The sequence below is a fragment of the Podarcis filfolensis genome (genome assembly GCF_964270895.1).
Source record: "Podarcis filfolensis genome assembly, chromosome: 7".
Classification (NCBI taxonomy): Eukaryota; Metazoa; Chordata; class Lepidosauria; order Squamata; family Lacertidae; genus Podarcis; species Podarcis filfolensis.
The window spans coordinates 46,475,706-46,500,575 of NC_139603.1; the positions used below are offsets into that span (position 1 = coordinate 46,475,706).

Here is a 24,870-nt window from a genome sequence, read left to right on the forward strand (position 1 = left end):
GTTGTCTCAGTAGAGCCAATGGTTAAAAAAATTCCTAGCAAACTGGCAAATTTTGCAGAAAGAAAGGTGGGTGGAACCTGAACAAATTCATTTTTCCCAGGGTGTCATCATTTACAATCTTGGATGAGAAAAATACATATTTCTGTAATGGACTCTCTCCCCCCCCCCTGCAAATGTGTTAGTTTGTAAATCTATAGTCAGTGAGTCTGTGTTTTTGTAATGTTTGAGTACTTGTGCAAAACAGCAGATTTATGATGTAGCTGAAATTCTTGCCCATGATTAATGGAAAAGAGATCACTTGTTACAGGAAATTTTATAACCCCTTCACCTTCATTTCACATGTTTATGGGAGCAGCTTTACTTATGATCTATGGTCTGTGGTTGTAAAGCTCTTTGTTGTACGATTATTTCTGATGTAGAGTTGCTTCATCTTGGCTCCAAACTCCACTGAACAGTGCCATAAATGACTTGTTTATAATATAGGCTGCTCTGCTATACTTGAGTTTACTGACACCCCCTTCCAAAAAACAACAATTAAAGCCCACTTCTGCAAAGTATTTTGGAATGTTAATTCTTCCACATAGCTCTTTGCATGAATTACTGGAAGATGATTAATATATTCAGATGCTCCCAAAACACTTGTTTTTGTGGGGGGAGGGGGAGCTGGAAGAAGTGGCAGAATCTGAAACTATAATGGTTCAGGAGGAGGGGGGAGCAAGATGTTTTAGTTTTGCTTCTTGGTGGGGACAGAGACATAAAAGTAAGTGGCTAGCCAATTTACTGGAGAGCTGAGGGGAGAGATGGGAGTTTGAAAAGCGTACAGAAAAATTGCCTAACACAGTGCATTTCAACCAGGGTGCTGCAGCACCTTGGGGTGCCTTGAGTGATGGTCAGTGGTGCTGTGGGCAACACTGGTCTTTTGTCCCTCTTTCCTCACTCCCTCCTCTGATGCCCTCGTGCGTCTTTGCCTCCCCGTGGCTTGCACAGCTGTTTGTTGCAGTAGTGCTTGCTACAAGCTCCCCAGGCGAATGGTGCCTCTGGGGCTGGCCAGGGGGTGCTTCTTAGGCCCCTGTGGGACAGTGTGAGGAGGCACCTCTCTTTGGGGCAGAGAGGGCAGCTCAGAGACCAGGGACGCTGCCCAGAGGACTCCCAAGGAGAGGGGAGAGGAGGCTGAGGGAACATTCCACAAATGAGGGTGTTTGAAAAAGGGTGAGAGGCTGCCAGCTCTGCAGGCAAGGGGTGACATAACTGGGCTCCTGATCCCCACAGGGGTGCCACAGAAAGAATGTAGTTGGTCAAGGGAGCTGTGGATTAGAAAGGTCGAAAACCTCTGGCCTAACATGTTGTTTTTTAAAAAAATCTTACTCGGGGGGCACAACTTTTTCTTCAACCGTACTGCGTAACCAAATGAATTAGCATGGTAGAAAACATGGCATTGTGTATTTGAGTGACCATGGAGAATATATTTTTGAAATGTGTTGGCCCATTAAACCTTTGAGACTCTTTCCTTTTCTACCACTTAAATAAATAAATAAATAAATAAATAATGTTTTATTTATACCCCACCCTTCCCGGTTCAGAAACAACAAATTTAAATTTAAAACACTTAATTGATGCAACAAAAAACCAACATAAAAGACAGTATAAAATGTAAATAGCAATAAATTCAGAATTCAAAAATCAATTTAGGGGGGAAATCCATCCAATAAACATTAGATGATCACCAGGGCTAGCTGGCTAAATTAGTTCTATTTGGGCCAGCGAGGAGACCAGGGGAGAATTAGCTGTGGGATCCCAGAGCGGGTAAACTTCATAAAAAGGGGAGGGGGGAGGGAAGGAAGGGGAATAAAAGATCAGGGTAAGTTCAGATTGAAAGCCAGGCAGAATAGCTCTGTCTTACAGGCCCTGTGGAAGGAAGTTAAATCCTGCAGGGCCCTGGTCTCATGGGACAGCACATTCCACCAGGATGGAGCCATCACTGAGAAGGCCCTGGCCTTGGTAGAGGATAATCTGACTTCCTTAGGGCCTGGGACCTCTAAACTACGATTATTCATGGACCTTAAGGTCCTCTGTGGGGCATACCAGGAGAGACGGTCCCGTAAATATGAGGGCCCTAAGCCACAAAGGGCTTTAAAGGTCAAAACCAGCACCTTAAACCTGACCCGATACTCCACCGGGAGCCAGTACAACTGTTAAAGCACTGGCTGAATATGCTCCCATGGCAGGGACCCTGTGAGGAGCCTCGCTGCAGCATTCTGCACCCATTGGAGTGTCCGGGGCAGTTTCAGGGGCAAGAGTCAAGTGCAATAATCAAGCCAGGAGGTGACCGCCGAATGGATCACTATGGCCAGATCGGGGCAGGAAAGGTAAGGGACCAACTGTTTAATGCGGCTTAATGGTTTGTTTGTCTGTCTGTCTGTCTGTTTCTCTCTCTCTCTCTCTCTCTCTCTCTATTTCTTTTGAAGCCAGTTTTGTGGTCTATATGCAATCCTGCTACTGCTTTTGTGCAGAAGAGCTCTCCCCACATGTCTTTGTATTGATTTGGCATTTCCTTGTGCTTGCCTCTTAGCCTTCTTCGAGAAGAATGGGTTTGTCTTGCGCCAACTGTCACACTACGACCACCACCCTCTGGCGCAGGAATGCAGAAGGAGAGCCCGTATGCAATGCCTGTGGCCTGTACATGAAACTTCATGGGGTGAGCAGCTACTTCATATTATCAGGAGCTGTTTCAGTCCGTGCTTGATGCATGCTTAATGGCCACCCAGCACACCATTCCTGAGATGGAACACACATTTAGTTTCACAGGAGACCCAAGTCCAACTCTGCTAGGAGGGTGAAAGGGGATTGGGGTGGGGAGAGCATCTCTTATCCCTCCCATTTTTATTTTTATTTTGCATGTATGCAATTGTACTTAGCTACTAAATGATAGGGGATGTCAATAGAGAAATCCACGGCCCCATGTCATGTCGCAGTCCATCATTTAATGTTCCAGTAAAGAGTAATTTAAACAGAAAACAGAAGTCACTGATTGCTGCTGCTGACAGGTCTTGGGTATTATTTATTGGTTTAGTAGTTGGGAGATTTATGAACCACTTAATGGAAGAGTGGTTTTAGTAGTGTACAGATATAATCGTAGATGAAGCACAACCAAAAAACCACAGAACAATTGGAAAACACAAATATACATAAAACGATCATTAAAACAAAGTTAACATCAGTTACACATTTAAAACAAATATAGCCAATGAAATTATGTGTTGGGATAGGTTTGCCAAAACAAAAAAAAGTTTTCATTAGGCATCTAAAACAAGAGAGCGAGGATGCCTGCCTATTGTCAAGAGTCAGGAATTCCAAAGCACAGGTTCTGCCACCTTAAAATATCAACTTCTTTGCAAATGTGGAACAGACATTATGTGGCACTTGTAAAAGTGCAAATTCTATTTCGGAGAAAGGGAACAGTCTTCACTTTGAAGGAATAGTTTGCTCCAGTGGTTCCCAATGAGTGGTCCGTCTGCCCTAGGGGTGTCCGCATAACCCACTCAGGGTGTCTGTGGCACCCTTCACATAACAAAAACTATGATAGAGATATCAAAGTTTTCAAAAGTAGGGGTTCCATTGCTTAGCTTTTGAAAAACAGGGGCTCTGCAGTACTTAGCGAATTGGGAACCACTGGTTTACTCCACATGTAAAACATTCTAGCCAGATAGAAGTTCTTCAATAGTGCAGACAATCGAGAGAAATGAACGCAAGTTTGCAGGGAAAGGCTTTTGATAAGGGAAATGCAAGTTTGATGGGAAAGGCCCAACTATTTAGTAGATGGATGAGAAATGGTTGGACTGAGTCTAGCACTGTTCCCAACACTGCCACCCAAAAGGAGACTACCATTCTACCATCTTCTTAACGATGCTGAATATGGATAAGGTTTATAGGCCTAAAAGATCCCAGACATATATGCACGACGCAGCTCTATATCTGCACAGAGTACAATGTCCATTACAGAATCGAGTGTCACTGTTTGCCAGCCAGATAAAAAAACCGAAAAACCATATCCTATGACCGCTCCTCTGTGTACCTAACAGGGTGTAGAACTGGAGAAAGAAAAATAGTGAAATTTTACATGAATAGTGGTTACATAATGAATCAAACATCATGTCCTAATGCCATTATTTTCACTGTAATTTTGCTTATAGTAGGATGTCTCTAATGTATCCAAAGAGAAAACAAATTTCAGATTTTTTTTTAATTTGGGGGGTATTGCATTTTAGGTGCCCCGACCCCTTGCTATGAAGAAAGAGGGAATTCAAACCAGGAAACGAAAACCAAAGAACTTGGCTAAGACAAAGTCATGCTCGGGTAAATATAATGAAAGGGTTTGTGGAGGGGCAGAGATTTGTCCATCTGGAGAACGCAGAGTTCTAACTTGGGTGCTTCCGTTGCAGGTAATAATAGCAATAATGCCGTTCCTATGACTCCAACTTCCACGTCTTCTACGAACTCAGATGACTGCCGAAAAAATGCTTCCCCTAGCACACAAACCACAGCCTCAGGGGTAAGTGACAAAATAGTATCCATGCTTGCAAGCAAGTAGATTTCTGTGGCGCATGTTATCTCCATTTTTATCTTATCTAGTAGAACAGTAATCTAAATAAACTTTTCAGTTAGGGAGCTGATACTGGATGGGGAATATCTGAGCAAATTACCTATAAACGCAAACACAATGTAAAACTAAAGTACTTCACAAACATCTTTATTAAGTTACAAGATTTATCTCTTATTTATACTGTGTCGTATCCTATCTTATATTGTACTGTGTTGTACAATAGACGTTGGCCCTGATCCAGGCTGGGGTGATCCATGGGCTAAAACAAGTTTCCGCTTTTTAAAAGCTGTATATTCTAAAATCCTTCATGATCAGCAGTCATAGCAGGGAGTTGGGTCAGATACACAGATATTAGCAGAAAGCACAGTACTGAAGCTCTACTTGTAGACCATCTCCCCACTCACAGGTCCAGTCTAGGAAATGCTACCTTTTCTGATGGTGATGTATTTGGTAGGGAGGTAAATGGGCGGAAGATAAGGTACTTTTACTTCCAATGTACATTTTATTTCAGCATTGAGTACTGTAAATACCTTGTTGATAAGGTTAATTAAGTGAATATAATCCACCTTTGTGAGATAATGGTGGAGAGCCATTAATGCTCAACTCACTTTATACAAGTGTATGTCAGGGCTGACAAGCATTTAAATTAGAATTGGTCATTGGTTGAACACCTTCCTTTTTCACGGAGTAGCCAATTAGGCTGTTATTCTATGCATGCTACTTGGAAGTAAGTCCTGCTCAAATCAGTGGGGCTTACTTCTGAGTAGACATGCACCAACTTGATTTTACATTTTGATAGAGTTGCATATTGCTGACATCTTAATATGTATGGCTTTTTGAAACATTGCTCCAGATTGCATGTCATGATAAGCCATAGTGAACGGGAAAAATATAGGCTCTCTGACCAACAGTTTAGCTAGCTGATGATTTAAGCAATTTCCAACTGGAGGCTGTGTAGTACCTACACTGGGCCGGACCCAAAAGGGGGTTGAGGCACAAGCAGCCGTTTCCTATGGAAAATGAGAAATATTTTCTTAGCAGTGCCACTCGCTTTACCCTTCCATTTTCTCCATAGACTTTTAAAAAAAGAATAAAGAGGAAAAAAACAAAGTTTGTTTATAAAGCTCTCCAACCTCCTTTATCTGTACTGGCTGTGCAAAATGCAAAAAGAACTCTGTAATCCCAGCAGAAGAATGCAAATAATGTCAAGACTCAGTTGAATGCACAGCTGAACTGCAAGCCTTGCTTTACAGCTATTCAGAGCCTCAAACTTCAAAATGCAATTGCACCCCCCAACTGCAAAATGCATGGACATTTTGAGCAAATTTGCAAATAACTCAAGTCTACCTCTCTGTTGGGACATTTCCCCATTGGCTTTGGTTTTCCTTCAGAAAACACAGTTGCAATTGACTGTTCTGCAGAACATCAAGATTCTTTTCCCTCTCAGCTTTTTCCTGCTGATGGGCAGGAGGAGAACCCAAGGAGCCAGATGAAATCCAGCTGTGGGCCATATCCGGCCCAGGGTTCATCACCCTTGATCTAGGGGAAAAGGGGCACATTTCCTAAGTACAAAGTATTGCTGTTTGTGTGCTGGAATTTGGGCTCTATCCCCATAACAGAAGCGCGACTCTGAGAGGAGATGTTGGGCAGTGTGCATTAGATGTATATCCATTGCACATTCAGCTGTGTCCTTTACTTGGAAATCACTTCATTATGCCTTCCTTTTAGTTAAATAAGCTCCATAGCTATTTGTCTTATGATCCTTGCTTTCAGTGTCTCTTGTTCTCTGACCCAATTCCTTTTATTTGCTTCACTGCTCAAATATGCAGTTACATTGTGAAAGAGAAAACGTATCCTCCTGCAACTGTTATTATGTATGGATGGACATTTACTACACTGCTGCTAGCTTGGCCTTGAACTGGTTGGCCTTCTAGTTACGCTTCTAAAAAAGCAGGGCAGTATAAGAGGTGCTTTTCCTCTCCGCAAATCCGTAACAGGACAAGCCAATGTGTTCTAACTTGGAATTATTTTGCACTGAGTTCCAATGAGTTTACTCCTAAGCACATTGACTAGGAGGTAAGCCCACCTCACCCCCATCCCTGACTTAGAGGCTTTTGGTCCTTTATTCAGCACAGGAATCCTAGTATCCAACTGGAATTTGCTGGAGAAAACATATGATTTATAGAGGAGAGGTGCATATCTCCAAACATGTACTAGGGAGACATGGATATTCACAACATTTGAGTATGTGGTCACCACATGTTCCTGAGGACTAGATTATGTCCTTCATATTTATCACACCAAATACCAACCAAACATAGGTATGTCCTTAGTAGTGCATCAAGCAGATTGCCTTGTTTGGGCATTCCCAGCCAAATAGAGGTTTGGATTTGATGACCTTTTAAGTCCCTTCCAGCTCTTTAATTCTAGGGCTGCATGCACACCATACAATTGACTTTCCCCAAGGAATCCCAAGAACTGTAGTTTGTTAGCTATTGGCAATTGCAGTTCTATTGGAGGGGGGTTTAAACTACAGCTCCTGGGATTCTTTTGGGGAAGCCATGGGCTTTAAATGTGTTTTAAATGTATACTGTGCATGCAGTCAAAGTGCAAAGCATGCTATTTTTGAACATTTAGGGCAAGCTTGTGGTTTACAATACACCAACAACATAACAAATACATCCACCAGCAGTTTAGGCGCCCTAGAAAGACTTAACTTTGCCGAATTACAAAAAAAATACAGCTGCACTGAAATACATTTGTGGAGTTGTGAAACACTTGCTGAGGATTGGAGGTGGTGGTGGAGCTGTCAAGTGGTGGAAAATAATGGAAAGAAGGAATTATCGTCAATGCTGGTGAATGGCTTTAAGTGCACAATGGCAGATAGATAGATATAGCTAGATATAGATAGATGGATGGATGATAGATAGATAGATGATAGATAGGTGTGTGTGTGTGTGTGTGTGTGTGTGTGTGTGTGTGTGTGTGTGTGTAGTGGTAGATGAAGATAAGAATAGTGACCAGGATGAACAGCATGAGAAATGTTTGTCAGAGCAGTAAGAAACACAGCTGTAAGGTTGTTTATTTGTTTGTTTGTTTGTTTCTGGGACTAAAGCCATTGCTACCTGCTTTGATTTCTGCAGGAAACACACAGAAGTGGGATGGTAAGAGATGTGTGGGCACAGCTTTAAACATCCAGATGCTCCTGTCTGGAAAATCTGATTTGTCTAGATTTCCCAGATACATGCACACATTGTTTAAAGGTGCATGTACATATGACTATTGCTTTTGCACTTTTACACATCTGCTTCAAGAAACCCTACTGTATGTAGCACTAGGATTTCCCACAGCAATCATTAACCAGTAGCATATTGACCTAACCCCCAGTATTTGCTAATACAAACCACGTGAAAATGAGATGATGCAGTCCTACCTATCGTGCCCCTGACTGGACTGTAGAAATGGAAGGGACCCATTCCCTAGAAATGTGCACGTGCTTGAATTATTGCTTTCCCAGGGCTCACAGTTCACACCCGTAAATGGCTTGCTATAGTGACTGGTTCATATTGCCTCATGGTAAGGCTGTTTTGTGATTGTAGATGTTGACCGCACATGGAGGATGGAGTTAGTTACACATCCTGGACTTGCTCCTGATGTCGGTCCTCCTGCCTAACTCCACCTCTGATGTCTGTGCACCTGGCCAGATCTGTTGCTTTGACTTCCATATGTTCAACTAAGTTCTGGATGGGGGACTTCCTGAAGGAGCCTTGGGCGATCAGGGCTGCTCATTGTAGGGAAAAGTCTATGTGAGTACCACTGGCTCTCCCTTCAAATCTTTACTGAATTTGTGGAGGTCAGAAGGTGAGAGCTGGGTTGGTGCACTGATGTTGGCAGGAACCAAGGCCGCACTTCAGTCCTCATACCTGAGCCATGCACATTGAGGCGATGGGGATGGGAGACACTCAACTAGTGCGCCTGTCTCTCATCCCAATATCCTTCACAGGATGGATGCAAGGATAGATAAGAAGGGTGTCACGTTAAAAATGCTGCAGATGATAACACACTACAAAGCCACAATACTAGTACTTCACTCACGATTCTCCGAATACACTTGCTAGTTAAGTGATTGCAGTAATATTTCATTTCTGCAACTTTCCATACTTCTTATCTCTGGCAGCATGGAAAATTCCAAATTGGCACAAAAGAATATGAAGACTTTTCAGTTCACAAAAAGGGAATTAATCAATTAGAGAAAACACATTCCTTTCCTTGTGCAGAAATGATTCATTTGTCTTTTCTAGACAACGATGCCAAATGATTCCAAGCAATGTAGAGATTTGGTATAATTCATGTTGTCAGCAATAGTTTTTAGCCCAAATTCATTTTAATTCACTTGGAAGGTAGAACTATCAGGGCTGCAACCCACTTCCTTCCCTGTGTATCCAAGAGGCAGGTTAGTTGGCCTTTTGCTTCCTCATTGACAACACCTGACAATACACTCTTTGTCATTTGTAGTTTTGCCCCATGTTCACTGGGCTCCAGTCATTTCCATATGTGATCATATGTAGATGTTGGACCATAAACACTCCTGTCTAAGCCACTTTCGCTGTCCCCCAAAGCCACATTTTAAACACATTCTATACCAGGCTTCCTCAACCCCAGCCGTCCAGATGTTTTGAGACTACAATTCCCATCATCCCTGACCACTGGTCCTGCTAGCTAGGGATCATGGGAGTTGTAGGCCAAAAACATCTGGAGGGCTGAGGTTGAGGAAGCCTGTTCTATACCTATTGCTTGTGCATCTGTCTTCCGTATGCTTGTTACCAAATGATTATACAGCTGCAATTGAAATAATTCAACCCCCATTGCAAATCAGGTTTATTATAAAAATTTACAGACTTTCAGCTGTTTGCAATGAGCAAATCAAACAAAAGCAATTAAAATAGCTCGACACAACAGATGCTTCAAGTGGTTTCCCCAAATTCAGCTGAAATTGCAACTTATACTGGCTTCTCCAGTCTCACTATTATTCAACCCCTTCATGGCAAGCATATTTAGAACTTAGTAGAACAGCCTTTTGCTGCTATGACCTGCTGCAAACGAGATGAATAACCAGACAGCAGCATTCCTGAGGAATCTTGGCCCATTTCTCATGAGCAACTGCTTCCAGTTCAGTAATATTCTTGGGTTTGCATGCTGCAACCACCTTCACAAACCCCAGCAGATATTTTCTATGAGGTTCAGTATAGTCACACCCTTAGAATGATTACTAGCATGTACCATATTTTTCCATGTATAAGACTAGGCTTTTTCCCTAAAAAATAATGTCCAAAATTTGGGGGCGTCTTATACACAAATGGATCTTCCACCATTTTCTTAAATCAGAGTCCCCCAAAATAGGGGGTGTCTTATACATGGGGGCGTCTTATAGACGGTAAAATACAGTACTTTCCCTACCAATTTTTCCACACATTCTATATTTATCTTCAACCAAAAGATGTGTCTCCTGTAATAATGCCACATCAGCTTTTAAGTTTTTTTTTTTTAGTTTATAGAGTACCCATTTCATTTGCTGGAAGAATCTAAGCTCTTAACACACCATGCAACAAATTTTAAAGTCATAATAAATCTATTAAAGTAAGTATAATATATATGTCATCCATAAGGCTAGGACACATTACTATTCTCCATCTCAAAATCTCCTAATGCCCAGGCATAAAATACAACTACTAAAATCCATATTACTCATAACTGAAAAGGCAATATATTGGTGGCTACGTTATTAGAGCACATTCCAGGCATTGAAAGTACAATGCTAGGAACCACAATATCCTTTCTATAAAAGAAATCCATACAAAGCAAACATATTAAGCATATAATTTGTGTAAACTGACACATCACATCTGTAAAAATTTGAAAGGTCCTCCCCCCCAAAAAAAAAGGTTGGGGGAGAGAGAGAGAGAAGGTGTATAAAGAAGAGTAAAAAAAGTGCGTATCGGAAAAGGGAAATGAATCTAAAAAAATAAAGTCACTATAACTTCCATATTACATAGCATATCTCGCCTGCCTCCAGCTCTCTTCTCCCATTTATATTTACATCACAAAAAATAGAACACATCTGAACCTAGTAATGAATTTAAAATATGAATACAAATAAACCCAGGTATTATCGTGTATATAGAATAATATGGGACTGTGCCTCTGCTTGTTCCCCATTTGTTTTCAGAAAAACAAACCAGTGTTAACAAGGGACTCAGCTACATTGGCAAAGAAAAAACGCCTTACATGAGTTGTTTATGCATTCTAGCACTGTGACACCAGATGGTGCTGTGGAGTTCCGTTTTTGCTTGCCCGATTTCTCATACAAAGTTTGCAACACGTTTAACTGAAACGCTTCTATGACGTGTCTTTGAGAAGTAATAGCAGCTATGGATACAACACAGAAGCAAATACCAAAAGGTTAACACAACAGAGCCTTTCCAAACTCCCTTCTTGCTGTACTTAAACTTTGTTTTGAACCACTGTCGTTGTCACTCCCTGCTCATTCACGTCTCCCTAACCTGGTGCCCTCTAGGTGTTTTGAACTACAACTCACAGCAGCCATGGAAGATGTAGTCTACAGAGCACCAGGCTGGGGGAGGCCACACTAGGTGCATAATTCATTACAGCAGCCTGCCTGTCCTTTCCCACTCCTGTTTCTTATCTCTTGTCCCAAGGCCAGCTTCTGGAATTCACACTGATATTATGTTTTGAATACCCACCGCCAGTTGTCATGTAGCCCAGACCCATTTTCTGTCACGCACAACCACACTCTGAGCTGTGCACTGCGCCAGTGATAAAACCACTCACATGTTTTCCTTGGGCCTAAAATAGGGTTTGATGTTGAATTGTGCTTTTAAAAAAAGCAGGAGGGAGGGAGGAAGGAAGGGAGGGAGGAAGGAAGGAAGGAAGGAAGGAAGGAAGGAAGGAAGGAAGGAAGGAAGGAAGGCTGAGGCTCACACAGTATGATTATAAAACAGATCTTAGCAATTTGGAACACCTTGCTATAATACATTATTGGAGCATCTGACTGAACATTTTGTTTGTTTGTCCGTTTAGTTAATTAACAACATTCACATTAACAATAGAACAGCTATAAATTCAATTTAAGGCCCTTACAAATAACAACTGGTATAAAATTCACCACTTAAACAGGCCTTTTGTGAGTAAACATATTCAATAGGTGCCGTAAAGACAGGAAAGATTGTGTCTGTCTGATCTATAATGGGACAGGAGAAGGAGGGGGATTCTGAAGATTAGGTGCCACCACATTAGAAGTCTGATTCCTACATCATAGGGAACAGACTTCCTGATGAAATGGTATCTACAGGGCACCTTCTCCTGCAGAGTACAGTGCTTGACTGTGTACATAAGGTACACCAGTGCTGAAGGAATTGCACCGCCTGCCTATTCACTACCAAGCCAAGTTTAAGGATTTGTTGTCTAGTGATAAGACTCCATATGGCTTAGGACCAGGCTATCTAAGAGAGTGGCTCCTCCTTTATAGAACATCCCATTAACTGAGATTGTCCTCATTGGCCCCATTTAGTTACACTGTTCCTAATGGAGATACATCTAATGGCCACTCGAAGAAGGGCCTTCTCTGTGGTAGCCCCCCACAACTGTGAAATGACCTTCCTTTAGAAATATTCCAGGCACATATGCTGCTGTTGTTTCACTAGTTGGTGAAAAGCTTCATACATATATCCTTAATGCCAGCTTTACTGACCATCCTGAGTTATGTTTTTTGCCTGGTTCACATGTCATGCTAAGCTAAACTATTGCTTAGCCGACGAAACCTTGATTATAGCACACCTTTAGTGAGGAGGGAGCTTAACTATAAGCCCAATTTCAGACAATACTTTGGTTTAGTTCACCACATCGTGTCAATGAAAAATACCAGGGGGAGCAAAGCGGTTGTGAGTTAATCTCCAGGAATACTTAATACAGTCCTGCTAAGCTATAGTTTGGTTTAGTGTGGCTTACTGCTATTTTAGGGACGCAGGTGGCGCTGTGGGTTAAACCACAGAGCCTAGGACTTGCCAATCAGAAGGTCAGCGGTTCGAATCCCCGCCACGGGGTGAGCTCCCGTTGCTCGGTCCCAGCTCCTGCCAACCTAGCAGTTCAAAAGCACATCAAAGTGCAAGTAGATAAATAGGTACCGCTCCGGCGGGAAGGTAAATGGTGTTTCCGTGCGCTGCTCTGGTTCGCCAGAAGCGGCTTAGTCATGCTGGCCACATGACCCGGAAGCTGTACGCCGGCTCCCTCGGCCAATAAAGCGAGATGAGCGCCGCAACCCCAGAGTCGGTCACGACTGGACCTAATGGTCAGGGGTCCCTTTACCTTTTTTACTGCTATTTTATTGTACTGGTGTTATTGGGGGGGGCTTTATTGTACTGGTGTTATGGGGGAGGGGCGGCTTTGGGGTCTTATGTGTCCAGATCCAACCCAAAGACACTGAAATGATTCACTTCATGCATGTTTCACACCACTTCTTCAAACTGAATGATGTTCTCATCACTTCTCAGCCTAATGGGTGGATGGGTAGTAATTCCTGTGATTGTGTCATCAGTCCCCCAGCCTGGCCAGGCAGATTTGCTTTTCCTTGATAAATATGTGCTACTTTACAGCTTTTGCTTGCTTTCCTTCTGCTGCAGGCGGTTTCTTCAGTGATGTCCGGCCGGGGAGAGAATGCCAGCAGTCCCGAGACTAGCACACTCAAATATTCCGGCCAGGAAGGGCTGTATCCAGGCGTCAGCTTGACCTCCACTGCAGAAGTCACGGCCTCTGTGAGACAGGATTCCTCCTGGTGTGCCTTGGCTCTAGCATGAAGCGGCGATGAGTCAGTGGTGCTGGATCCATGCACTGGGCATCAGCCAGCCAGCAACACTTGTGTTTTTTTGTTTTTGTTTGTTTTTTGTCCCAAGAAGCGGTGACTATGATGACAAGGACATTCCTTGCCAGTCATTTTTGTGCCTTGATTCTAGCGTGTGTGTGTGTGAGAAGGGGGGGTGTTTTTTTCCTTCTCATGGTCTCTGCTTGATTGCCCAGGTCCTCAGCTATGCAAGACAACCAAAGGAGTCCAAACCACTTCTCTTAGCTCAACAAGGAGCGCCCATCTGCACTGTTGCTACATCTTCACCACAACCACCAGTGCCGCCTCGTGTATTTGTGGATTGTGTATTTTTCCCCCCCATTCCCACTCGACCAACATCCAAGATCTGATTGGTGTTGATATTATTGTAAGACAAAGTAGGCAAAGCTTGCATTATAGAGCAACACAGAAGAGCTAAGCAACAAGTGAGCATATATTGAACTTGATAGTTTGAGGCAATCTCCTCTTGCAGGTCAGTGTTTCAGCTAGTGCCTTCCACTCACGACACGCCCCCATTTCTGAGTAGCTTTTCCGAAGCAGACTTCCAATACAGCCTAATGAAGGAAAGAAACGCATTTTGGTACCCCCCCTTCTCCCATTAGAACTGGCTATTGAGAACTTTCGTTTCTAACATTTGCATTGTTGTTTTTAACATATACTGTGATGGAGGAGGACAGAGCGTCTATGTTGTGGCTGAACTGTATGTTGTCAGTCAGACTTTGTAAACAGGGTAGCATTCAGATTTTTTTCTCCCCCTTCCATATATACAATAATTTTGTTTTTTATATAAAAAGTGCAATTTGTCTTGCAGCAATCAGTGTTAAATCATCAGCATAAGATTTAACAACAGTTTTTATATGAATGAATGGAATGAATGTAAACATTTTAACTTAATGGTACGTAAATAATTTAAAAGAAAAAAGTTAACTAGGCATCCTTTTGTTGCAAGTTTTTTTGTTTTTTTTACTGTAACAGAAAACATTCTTCTGTGTTTCTGATTTATAAAGTACAAGTTTCAAGAACAAACATTTTCTCAGGAAAAGAAATTGACCCTACCTGTCTATCTGGACATGAGCTTTTATATACATAGTCATCCCCACTATCTTGCCACGGAATAAACTATGTGCTAGAAGAATTATCAGTTGCAGTGAAACTTTACTACCTAATGGATAAAGTATGTAAATACTCCAACAAGATATTTAGGCATCTTTAAAATACTGGATGCAATCTGTATAATGTACCTGACCCATAGCTAGGTTGGTTTACATTTTTTTTAAAAGGGATGTCATGTGAAAAGTTTTCACCAGAGGTTTAATAATAAAAAGGTTATGTGTTTTTCTCTCTTTGTACAATGTGATTTCTCTTAAGTGTATCATACAGTATACTCAAGGAACAGCTACATACAAGTTTAGAAAGGAATCAAAAGAGTATTCTTACTTCCACCATTCAGGCATACAAATAATCCTATCTCATCTCATTTATCCCTAGCCAGCAATGCCAATGTTAGGATGGTTTTTGAACCGGCATAAGCTATACCAGAGGCTGCAAACCTGCAGCACTCCACACATTGCTCCAGTCATCAGTGACCAATGCATTTGCTGGGAATGATGAGAATTGGAGGGCCAAAAAGAGATCTGGAGGGCCACAGGTTCTCGCAGAATCATAGAATTGTAGACCTGGAAAGGACCACAACTAGTCATCTAGTCCAGCCCTCTGTTTTGCAGGAATCTTTTGCCCAATGTGAGCCTCGAACCCGCAACCCTAAGATTGAGTCTCATGCCCTGCACTCAGGGAGCCAGTCAATGACACCTACCAGCTGAGATATCCCAGGTCATACTTTGGTTTTGAAGGGCAGGTTTCACCTTTTGACCCAGTATACCTGTTTTGTCAACTTCCCTTGCATGGATGTTTTTGGAGCTGATGGTATTGGACTCCCATCTCCCATCAGCTGCAACCAGTGTGACCAATGGCCAGGGATAATTGGAATTGCGGTCCAGCAGCATCTGCAGTGGCTGATGGTTCCTCATTGCTGTCTGAAAGGATGCAAGGAAACCTGCTTATTCTAGACAGCAATACAAACCCCTGCTGAAAATAATTAAACTTGGGTAGGGTCACACACCTTTTTTCTCATTGACATGTTCAGTGAATGTAATATCCAGCCTGTTGGCAGGACAAAAGTCTTCAGGGGCTTTTAAAAAGCTTGTTCTAATCTTTAGATTCACGGCATTTTTATCTCCCCCCCCCCATCACTTTTTATAGCACATTTCTAATTATCATAATTTTACACATAATGTACAACATGGCACTTTTGATCATGAAGGCAGACTGAAAAGCCAAAGTGGTAATAGAAGTAACTTCACAGTTAACCTGATCTTAAAGCTCATGATTTTGAAATTGTGGATTAGCTGTACTCAGGTTTTTTAAAAGACTCAACCAGTAAGTGGTGACTACTCAAACTTCCATTTTGGATTTCAAAATCAAGCACAAATAAAATGATATGACCTCTAGTACTCCCACTGGTCACACAAGGGATCAGTCAAAACGTTAGATAGCACACCAGCCATCTATTCAGTACTTAAGACAGAAGTGCCATGTCTACAACCCCACATACTGGATGCAAGGAGGTAAGTTGCCAACCTGATGTGGTGATCTGTGGTGCATAGATCCTAGCCAAAAGGGTGAGCAATAATAGGGATTCTGATGCTGTACATAAATGACCCTTCTTGACATGACTCTAAATATGGCTATCTGAAATGTCTTGCTTGCTTTTCAGCCTTAATGCCTATGTATGGTTGCGGGAGGAGGGGATTTCCACAACTAAAATGTGTGCATGGTGAACTGGTTGCCATGTGCATAGGGTTGCCATGAGCACAAAATTGCCTGAATGCCCATGATGAGAAAAATCAACACCCAGCTTGATGGAAGGTTATGTAGACAATGTGTTGAACTACCTACACAATCTAAACAGGGAGAAAGTCTGCATGGATTGTCAGAATGCACCCAACCCCACTAATCATCTATGTTAGCCTTTGGAATATGTCACGGAAGGGGGAAATCTATTTTTTTTGGGGGGGGGGAGCATTGCTCTCTACACAAAATATAGGTCTTTGTGTTTCTATTTTTTCAGTGTCACCATGCGTAGAAGCTGAATTCTGGGGCTGGAGTCTCAGTAAAGCAGTTGATTGACTCATTAATTTCCTTAACAGATGCACTTTTTGATCTGGATCAAAGGGCAAATATGGGTAATAACAGGGAGTAATGAAATGACCTGTAATAAAAAAGGGGCTGATGCAATTATGGAATATTTTCTCCTTGCCACTCTCTTTTGCTGACTCTGTGGAAAACAATATTTCAAACATGTATAGCATTGTCCTTAACATCTCTGAAATGCTTTTGAGATGGAGTCCATTGACCTGTTCATCTGAGATTGTTAGTGACTTGCAGTCACCTAGTCTGTTCTTGGCAATTTACCATTTGTCAGGTGACCTGTCAACAATGTATTAACATGTGGACATTCCTTCTATGGAGTCAGGCCATTGGTCCAACTTGCCTAGTAAGTAACCAAGGTTCAGATGGTGACGTTTCTATATGCAAAAGCTCCCTGCAGATCTCTCACACTAGGCATAGGGTTGGGACTGAGTGACCACAGGAACATTGAGGTGGGGAGTGTGCACACACTAGTGCCTCTCTTCCTGCTTTTAAACTGTTGTGTGTTCAGGTGGAACCCCAAACATGTCTTCTTTCTGTCAGGCATCTTAATATTTTTGCATGGCTCCTGATTGTGTGGCACCAGCAAAATACAATGCAAATTTGCATTTGACAGAAAGAGACTGGAAAAAGCTAGTCCATTATATGTGGCCTTCCCCCTGCCTGAATCTTTCCTGCTTCCTAGCAGAACTGGGTTCATCCACCCACTTCCATATTAGACAACTGTTCACCTTGAGCCATTTCTCTCTTACCTTTGCAATAGTATCTCAGGCCACATGGGTTGGGCAGTCCATGTAATGTATCATTATTAACACTCTCTTAATATTTCTGTAATGGAATTTCAAGCTGCAAAAGCCACTCTACCCTTAAACCATTTTAATCTTCCATAAATGCCGCAATTGCAACTCTGGTGTAGTTACTGCCAGCTGTTTGGAAGAAGCACACTCATATTTGGTTCTTATTGATGACTGCCTAATTTTCCAGAGTGAGCAAGGTTGTCACAGCCAATTCAATCCTATCTGCAGCACATAATGGTAAAGGTCCCAGGTGTAGTAGTGTGAGCACTGTCCGTGTACGTGCATGTAAGATATGGGTTCATATGCATGTGTGTATAGACACACTAGCAGATCTAGTAACATGCTCTACAAAACCAGTTTCTTTCGAAGATTGATGGTGTCTTTGCAAAAACTTGTTTTGTTATACATTTCAGAAGTATTACAGAGGCAAAAAGCAAAAGCGATAAGCCTTCAAAGTGCTTTGGCTGAAACGGGGGTCAGGGTGGACATCTGTCATGATTCTCTTTCCTTTTTTTCAACTTTTAGAAGCTGGGTTTATTTATTTATTTTACATTTTTCATCCACATGCATGCGGTACTTTCCTTCTGGACAGTGTTGTCTTAACAGCCCTACCAAAACAGCATGAACATGAGTGGAAGCAATTTCTTGACATGCCACCTTTCTTCAATCTGTCAATGTATCAGTACAAGGAAAATTGCAGTCTCTCTTAGATTCTAGGCTATGGTACCATTCAAGACAAAGATAATGAGCAGGACATGATAATAAGAAGCAATGAGAGTGGGGAGGCAGGACCCACTCCCACTCCCATTGCTCTGTCCCAGCTTATGCCAACCTGGCAGTTCGAAAGCACACTACTTACTGCAAGTAGATAAATAGGTACCGCTGCAACTGGAAGGTAAATGGCGTTTCTGTGAGCTCTGGCTTCTGTCACTGTGTTCCATTGCACCCGAAGCGGTTTAGTCATGCTGGCCATATGACCCAGAAAGTTGTCTGTGGACAAACGCCGGCTCCCTTGGCCTGAAGCGAGATGGGTGCTGCACCCCACAGTCACCTTTGACTGGACTTAACCATCCATAGGTCCTTTACCTTTAACTATTAGATATGTGGCAGAAGATCAGTGAAATTCAGAAGATCAGTGAACTAAGCAGGCTTATTTTTAACAGTTTGGTCAAATTTATTTTCTTCCAAATGAGTCAAGCAGAATACTATTTCAGATCTAGTTTCTTTTCTTTAATTGACGACATGCAGCAGCTTCCAGTTGAATTCAGAGTAACCACCTGCATGTCTTCCCAGCTCAATAGCTCAAAAGGAACTTGCTGGGAATCTCACAGGGATTACTGGAATCCTGAACAGATATGAACATGTTGGGTCACAACATTGAACTGTAAGAATGAGAAAGAATTTGGTGGTGCCGTTGATGAATGTACGAATTGGGTCAAAAAAGTTTGCTAAAAGTAAAATTTATTTTTAGTGAGTTGGGAAAGGCAACTAGGAGTGCGTTTATCAAAACTGTAGATGGTCACCAAATGAAGAGGTATCAGGAATGTAAAGAATAAAAAAAAAGTTATGTCATTGCAGGAGTGACTTTGCAAAGGAGGTTCCTCTCTGTCTTCTCCTGCTTGCCCCCTGGACACCCTCCTTCCATCTACTTGCTCTACAGGTTCCCCCAATCCTTGGGAGCAGATTTGGAGTGGGGGGCACATGGGGAGGAGAGGTTTTGTTGCATGTACAGAAGTCATTTTTTCCATGCAATGATTGCTGGGATTCAAGCTAATGAATTAATTATCTCAGAAAGTGGAAATGAAATAAGGGCAAAGTTATCTACATTTGTGAAGAAACCTGGATGCAGTTTTTACTATTGACATTTCTAGGCTGTCCTTTATCCGAGCAGGCGTGGCCAAACTTGGCCTTCCAGCTGTTTTGGGACTACAACTCCCGTCATCCCTAGCTAACAGGACCAGTGGTCAGGGATGATGGGAATTGTAGTCCCAAAATAGCTGGAGGGCCAAGTTTGGCCATGCCTGACCTATGGAATTCTAGGTTGGTGAACATACAAAGTTTGTCACTGGAATCTCTTTCATCACAGTTAGCTAGGGGGAGATGAGATGTGGCTAGTTCTTATCAAGGTTTTTTTTGAGAAAATGGTGACACGGATGAGATATGGATGAGATATGCTGATGAGTCCTATCATAGGCTTACTGCTAGGTTTCAAGAAAGCAAACTCAAATGTGAAGTAACCTAATGTGTGAAGAAGGCCGTAGGCTCAGAAACTGGAAAATCGTACCCTAAAAGAGCAACAAAACCCTCAGTAATTCTGCTTGCTCATTAGGTTGCAGCCAACACGATACAATTCAAGTCAATAATATTCTCAACATTTTCAGCTGATTTTTCTCTTACCAGTCCTTCTGAAAATAATGCAAAGCAGTCTTTCTTAGCGTTGCTCTGAGATAGCATAAGTGGTGTGATATAAGGACTTTAAAACAACAATCCTTACCTTTTCCACTTGCCCTCCACCCCCAAATGCAAACAAAACATAAATTCTGTTGGGAAGCAGCAGGGCAAAGGTCTCTGGAGCCGTGTTTATTGCACAATGTTGGCCCAATAAAAGTGTACTTTGCCCAGGATTGACCAAAGCGCAAGTCAGACCCACGCGCTACATTTAAAGTCCTCCTCCCTTTTATTAGGATTTCTGATTTATTGGCCTGATTTGGTATGGAGTTCGGGCTTTATGGTGGGACACTGTACTACAACGCAGAAACTAAGGGGGCTAGCAGGGAGTGGTGGGAGAGCATGAAACTATAATTACAGAATGACAGGATGAGCTTTATAGTTAAAGAATGTTGCATTCTCTGCTAAAACCATGCAAAATTTGTTTCTCATAAAAGTGAAACAATTCTCCCATCGCCGTGCCCAAATGATCAGATGAAAGATGGATTTACTTATATACCATGTTAAAATTCTGAAGCAGATGGTACTTATATAAGCAAAGCTGTCTCTAGAGCCAGTGTGGTGTAGTGGACTAGGACTTGGGTTCAAATTCTCACTGGGTGATATTTGGCCAGTCACTGCCTCTTGGCCTAATCTACCTCACAGAGTTATTGTGGGGTTTAAATCGGGAGTGGGGGGAGAATCGTGTCCCCCTACCTTAAGCTCAGTATAGACTGCTCTGTAAGATCCTTCCCATTGTCAAATATTGTGACTTTTGCAGCCTTTGACCATATTTTTCAGTTTGTTTCATAGTGCCTTTGATGAGAACATACAAAGAGACTGGATCAAACCAATGGCCTGTCTAGTCCAGTATCCTGTTCTCACAAAGGCCAACCAAATGACCATGGGAAACCAGGGAGCACAACATGAGAACAAGAGCCCTCTTTCCTCCTGTGGTTTCCAGCAACTGATACTCAGAAGCATTGCTGCCCCCAACTGTGGAGGTAGAACATACCTATCATGCCTAGTAGCCATTGATAGGCCCACACATCCATGAATTCGTCTAATCCTATTTTAAAACCATCAGAGTTGGTGGCCATAACTGCGTCCTGGGGGAACGGGTTCCATAGTTTAACTAGGTGCTCTCCTGTGTCTTATCTGTCCTTAATCTTCCAACCTTCAGCATCACTGGATGCCTGCAAGTTCTAGTGTCATGAAAGACTGAGAAAATCTTTTCTCTATCCCTTTTCTCCATGCCACACATAATTTTATAACTTGGTAACTTGTTACAGTTCATTGTAATTAAACCTGTAAACCATATTGGTCTTGATTTTTCTAATTTCCAGTTGCAATTGCTTAAGGTAACCTTTAGGGCCCCGGTTTACATTTTGTGTTTACTTTTTGTGATTGTTCAACGTTCAGGCAAGCTTGCTAGGCTGCACAGCAAGAAATATCCGTTAATCTGGAAACATAATTAATTATGGGAGTGGAAATGGCAGGTTCTCCCAGTCCCTGGAATGGATCTGCTGGAGAGGGTGGGGTGGGTGGAGCAGAAGGCTGGACTCTGCCACTTAAATTGTTGCTTAGAGCCTTTCCATGCCAGTAGGGAATACACAGCAAGAGCAGCTCTTAATTATGTCTACAACTAAGGAAGCAAGCAAGGCTTAGCATAATGCCTGTTCAGGAATTCACTGCAAGGAAATGAGTTTCTTTCCAACTAGAAACACACTTTCCCACAACCTAGTCTAGAAGTGGGGGATTGAATCAGTGACTTCAGCTCCGGATGTGGCACCAAATGGGCCAGATGTTTCTGGGATATATTCTAGGAAGTGAGTGGTGGAATGATGTGAACATGCCCTTGGTTTATCCGACAAATGAGGATTAAAACTGTTGTCTTGACATATTCTGTATTTTCAGAAGGGTTTGAAATATGTTTTTGGAGTTAAATTTAACAAAACCAGTGTTTTTAAAAAAATGTTTTCTCTTCCTTTTATTTTTTGGACACTCAAATTACAATTCCGTTCTTCATGTTTTGAAACTATTTACTGCTTGCAGGCTTAAAAGAAAGGCAGTAGGTGCTTGTAACTGACAAATGCTTTCTTTGGTTGTACATGTACGCTTTCTCGTAATTAAGAAAGGAAGCCAGACTTCCTTCTTCTCAAGTCGTGCCAGACATAAAGTCTCACATTGCCAGACTCTTGCAGTCTTCAGTATTCCTGTTACGTCTCTTCTCATAGATCCATATCTCGATAATCTGGGGATGAGAAGATAAAGGTAAGGGAGCTTCACCCATGGAAACATCCGTCCACTGTGAAGTATGCTTAGGCCCTGAAGGTATTTCCCAAAAGATCAGTATGCTGATTTGTTGAACATTTGCATTCCACATGGGACTGTGCCAATCTCCATGCTCAGTGCCTACGACTGGCACACCAGTGTGGATGGCACAGCAACAGCCGATTCAAAACAGGGATGGTAGTTAACACCTCTTTCCTACCCTAGTTAATAGGTCTTCCCTGGAGATACTGTAAGATGCTACTCACACCTCTTCCAACCCCACCTCTTGTCTGGTTTGGCATATCTTCTGCTGCTGGGAGTAACATATGGAAGTACTCTGAAACCACCAGCTGTCCAGGATCCATTTTGATTCATTTGTGGTGATGGGCTGGCTTTTAAAAGTTGCTCGTGGGATGCATGCATATAAGAGCAGTTATATCAGAATGGAATATAAACATATGGATCAAAAGCAGGGATGAGCAATCTAAGGCCCTCCAGATAGCGTTGAGGGATGACAATTCCCTAAACCCATCAGTGGCGTAGCGTGGGGGGTGCAGGGGGGGCTGGCCGCACCGGGCGCAACATCTGGGGGTTAGGGTTAGGGGGCGCAAATCCACGGGTTAGGGGGCGCAAATCCACGGGTTAGGGGGAGCAAATTACTTGCCTTGCCCCGGGTGCTGACAACCCACGCTACGCCACTGAAACCCATGACTATTTGACACGCTGGCTTGTGAGTTGTGGCGACCTGGGGTCTAAGAACATTTGGAGGGTCACAGGTTTCCCCACATTTATGTTCCATGAGCATAAAAGAGTTACAAGAGAATTGGTCAATGTGTCATAGCTCTCTTCCTTTTTTTTTTGCAGACAACATAACATTAACGTTAAATACCTGTGATGAAATCTTCTGACCTGTAGTTTAACCCGGTTGTTCTCAGAATATTTTACCAGGATCATGTGCAAACAGAATCCAGCTTCAAGCTAACCTGCCGGACCCAGCAGTCTGGTGACTTTGGGAGTTACAGGATGTGGAGTGTGGCAGGGATTCATTTTTTCAGTTGTTACATTTATATCCCACTATTCCCTCCAAGGGGCTCAGGGCAACACATACCATTCTCCCCATCCCATTTTATCCTCAGCTGTAATTATGAAACCATTCAGCTTTCCTGCTTTCCCGAATCTCTCCAAGAGTTGAGCAGCCATACAGCCGCCACCACATCCCCTTCCCTGCATCCATTCCCCTAATTCCCTAAGAACAGCAAATAGGAAGCAGCTCAGGTTTAACTGAGGCAGCGCCATAGTGAAGGCAGCAGGAAGCATCTCTACAAAGAAGGCAACTTGGAGTTGCCACATGGCAAACCTACACTTAGGTTTATTGATCTAGCAGGAGCTCCAACAGAAACAATTTCTCCAAGCCATTCCCCTAGACCCTTTGCATCCTCTCTCACCTGCTGCGCAACACACCTGGAGACTTGCTCATTGCAATAACAGCAAGGCAGGTTCAGGTGGATGATACAATGGATGGGGAAATGACAGAACAAACCACACCTGCTTTGTCACACACACACACCCCTTTACTGGGGACTTTCAAGGTATCAAGTCAATGTCCAGGCTGCAATCTGGCAACCCTCTTAGTATTCTCTAGGCCACAGAGGCTGCAAAAGAATTTTGCAGTTATGCAAATTAACTGAGCTGTGAGAACCTAGCCTCAAGGAACTCATGCAGAAGTGGAGTTTTCAGTCTTTAGTGTTCCCATGCATACTGGGCCGTTTTCTCCCCCCCCCCCCCCAATTGTGTACAAAATAACTCTTTGCTGTCCTTTCCTTCCTTTGTCCTTCACCACTGTGAGATCACCAATAGATTCTTTCAACAAACCTCCATTTACAGTACTGGGTTCCATCCATAAGAGGAAGGAAGTTACTAATATAGAGTTTGGCCCCAAACCTTTCTTTAGCCTTACTCAATTCAAAAAACAGGCATCTCCTTTCACTTGTATTATTCCCTGTGCAGGTAAACAGTTGAACCCTATTCATGATGGGGATAGGAGACTGCAATTATGCCCCTTCACTTTTCTGTCTTGAGACATAAATCACTTGTCAGAAGCATTCTTTAAAAAAACATCTATTTATGATTAATTACTTCTCCCATCATCTTACTTTTTATTCCCCCCCCCCCAACCTGGTCTTACCATCCTGCCATGATAGGTGTGGTAATGCAAGTCACAATTTCTGCCACTGCAATTCTTGTTATACCTGTCCTATCTATTCCATATGCCCGCAGGATAGGGTGACATGCTCCATCAGGCTCTTCCCTCAACTTTATTCGACTCAACTAACAGCAGCCATTCCATCAGGCTGCTGAAGGAGAGACAGGACTGGAAAGCTTTTCCATTGCCAGAAAAATTTCACTCCTATCCTAGAAATCTTTCCATTCAAACTGGAATGGAAGAACTCTAAGAACTAGTGCCCAAGTTTGCTTTTCTTCCCTTCCTCCCACCCAGTCAGTTTTCCTTTTGTGCTATATCTTTTAGATTTTAAGATAGGAGTTTATTGCTGATTAGTACAAGATGCTCTGGGAGCCTTTTTCTGCTGAAGAGCAGGATAAAAATGTTCTGGATATATACCGTACTTTTCCGTTTATAAGACGAGGTTTTT

General features: G+C 42.5%; 1 protein-coding gene and 1 long non-coding RNA gene across 5 annotated transcripts in view; one reads left to right on the forward strand and one right to left on the reverse strand.

Moving 5' to 3' along the window:
• The window catches only part of GATA6 (GATA binding protein 6), a 34,656-nt gene extending 19,803 nt beyond the window's left edge, over positions 1 to 14,853 (forward strand). For 2 of the 4 annotated variants that reach the window (XM_083622427.1, XM_083622428.1), the window contains exons 4-8: positions 2,226 to 2,366; positions 2,570 to 2,695; positions 4,266 to 4,353; positions 4,440 to 4,549; positions 13,297 to 14,853. In XM_083622427.1, the coding sequence (XP_083478553.1) occupies positions 2,226 to 2,366; positions 2,570 to 2,695; positions 4,266 to 4,353; positions 4,440 to 4,549; positions 13,297 to 13,470 (639 nt within the window). In that variant the 3' untranslated portion in view covers positions 13,471 to 14,853. The remainder of the gene's footprint in view (positions 1 to 2,225; positions 2,367 to 2,569; positions 2,696 to 4,265; positions 4,354 to 4,439; positions 4,550 to 13,296) is intronic. The other 2 variants (XM_083622429.1, XM_083622430.1) reach the window with 1 other exon arrangement.
• Positions 14,854 to 17,875: 3,022 nt separating this feature from the next.
• Positions 17,876 to 22,202, reverse strand: LOC310766342. The gene is made up of 2 exons (XR_014550084.1): positions 22,132 to 22,202; positions 17,876 to 18,126 (listed from the first exon to the last, which is right to left on the reverse strand). It is a non-coding gene; the product is annotated as an uncharacterized lncRNA (long non-coding RNA).
• Positions 22,203 to 24,870: the final 2,668 nt, after the last annotated feature.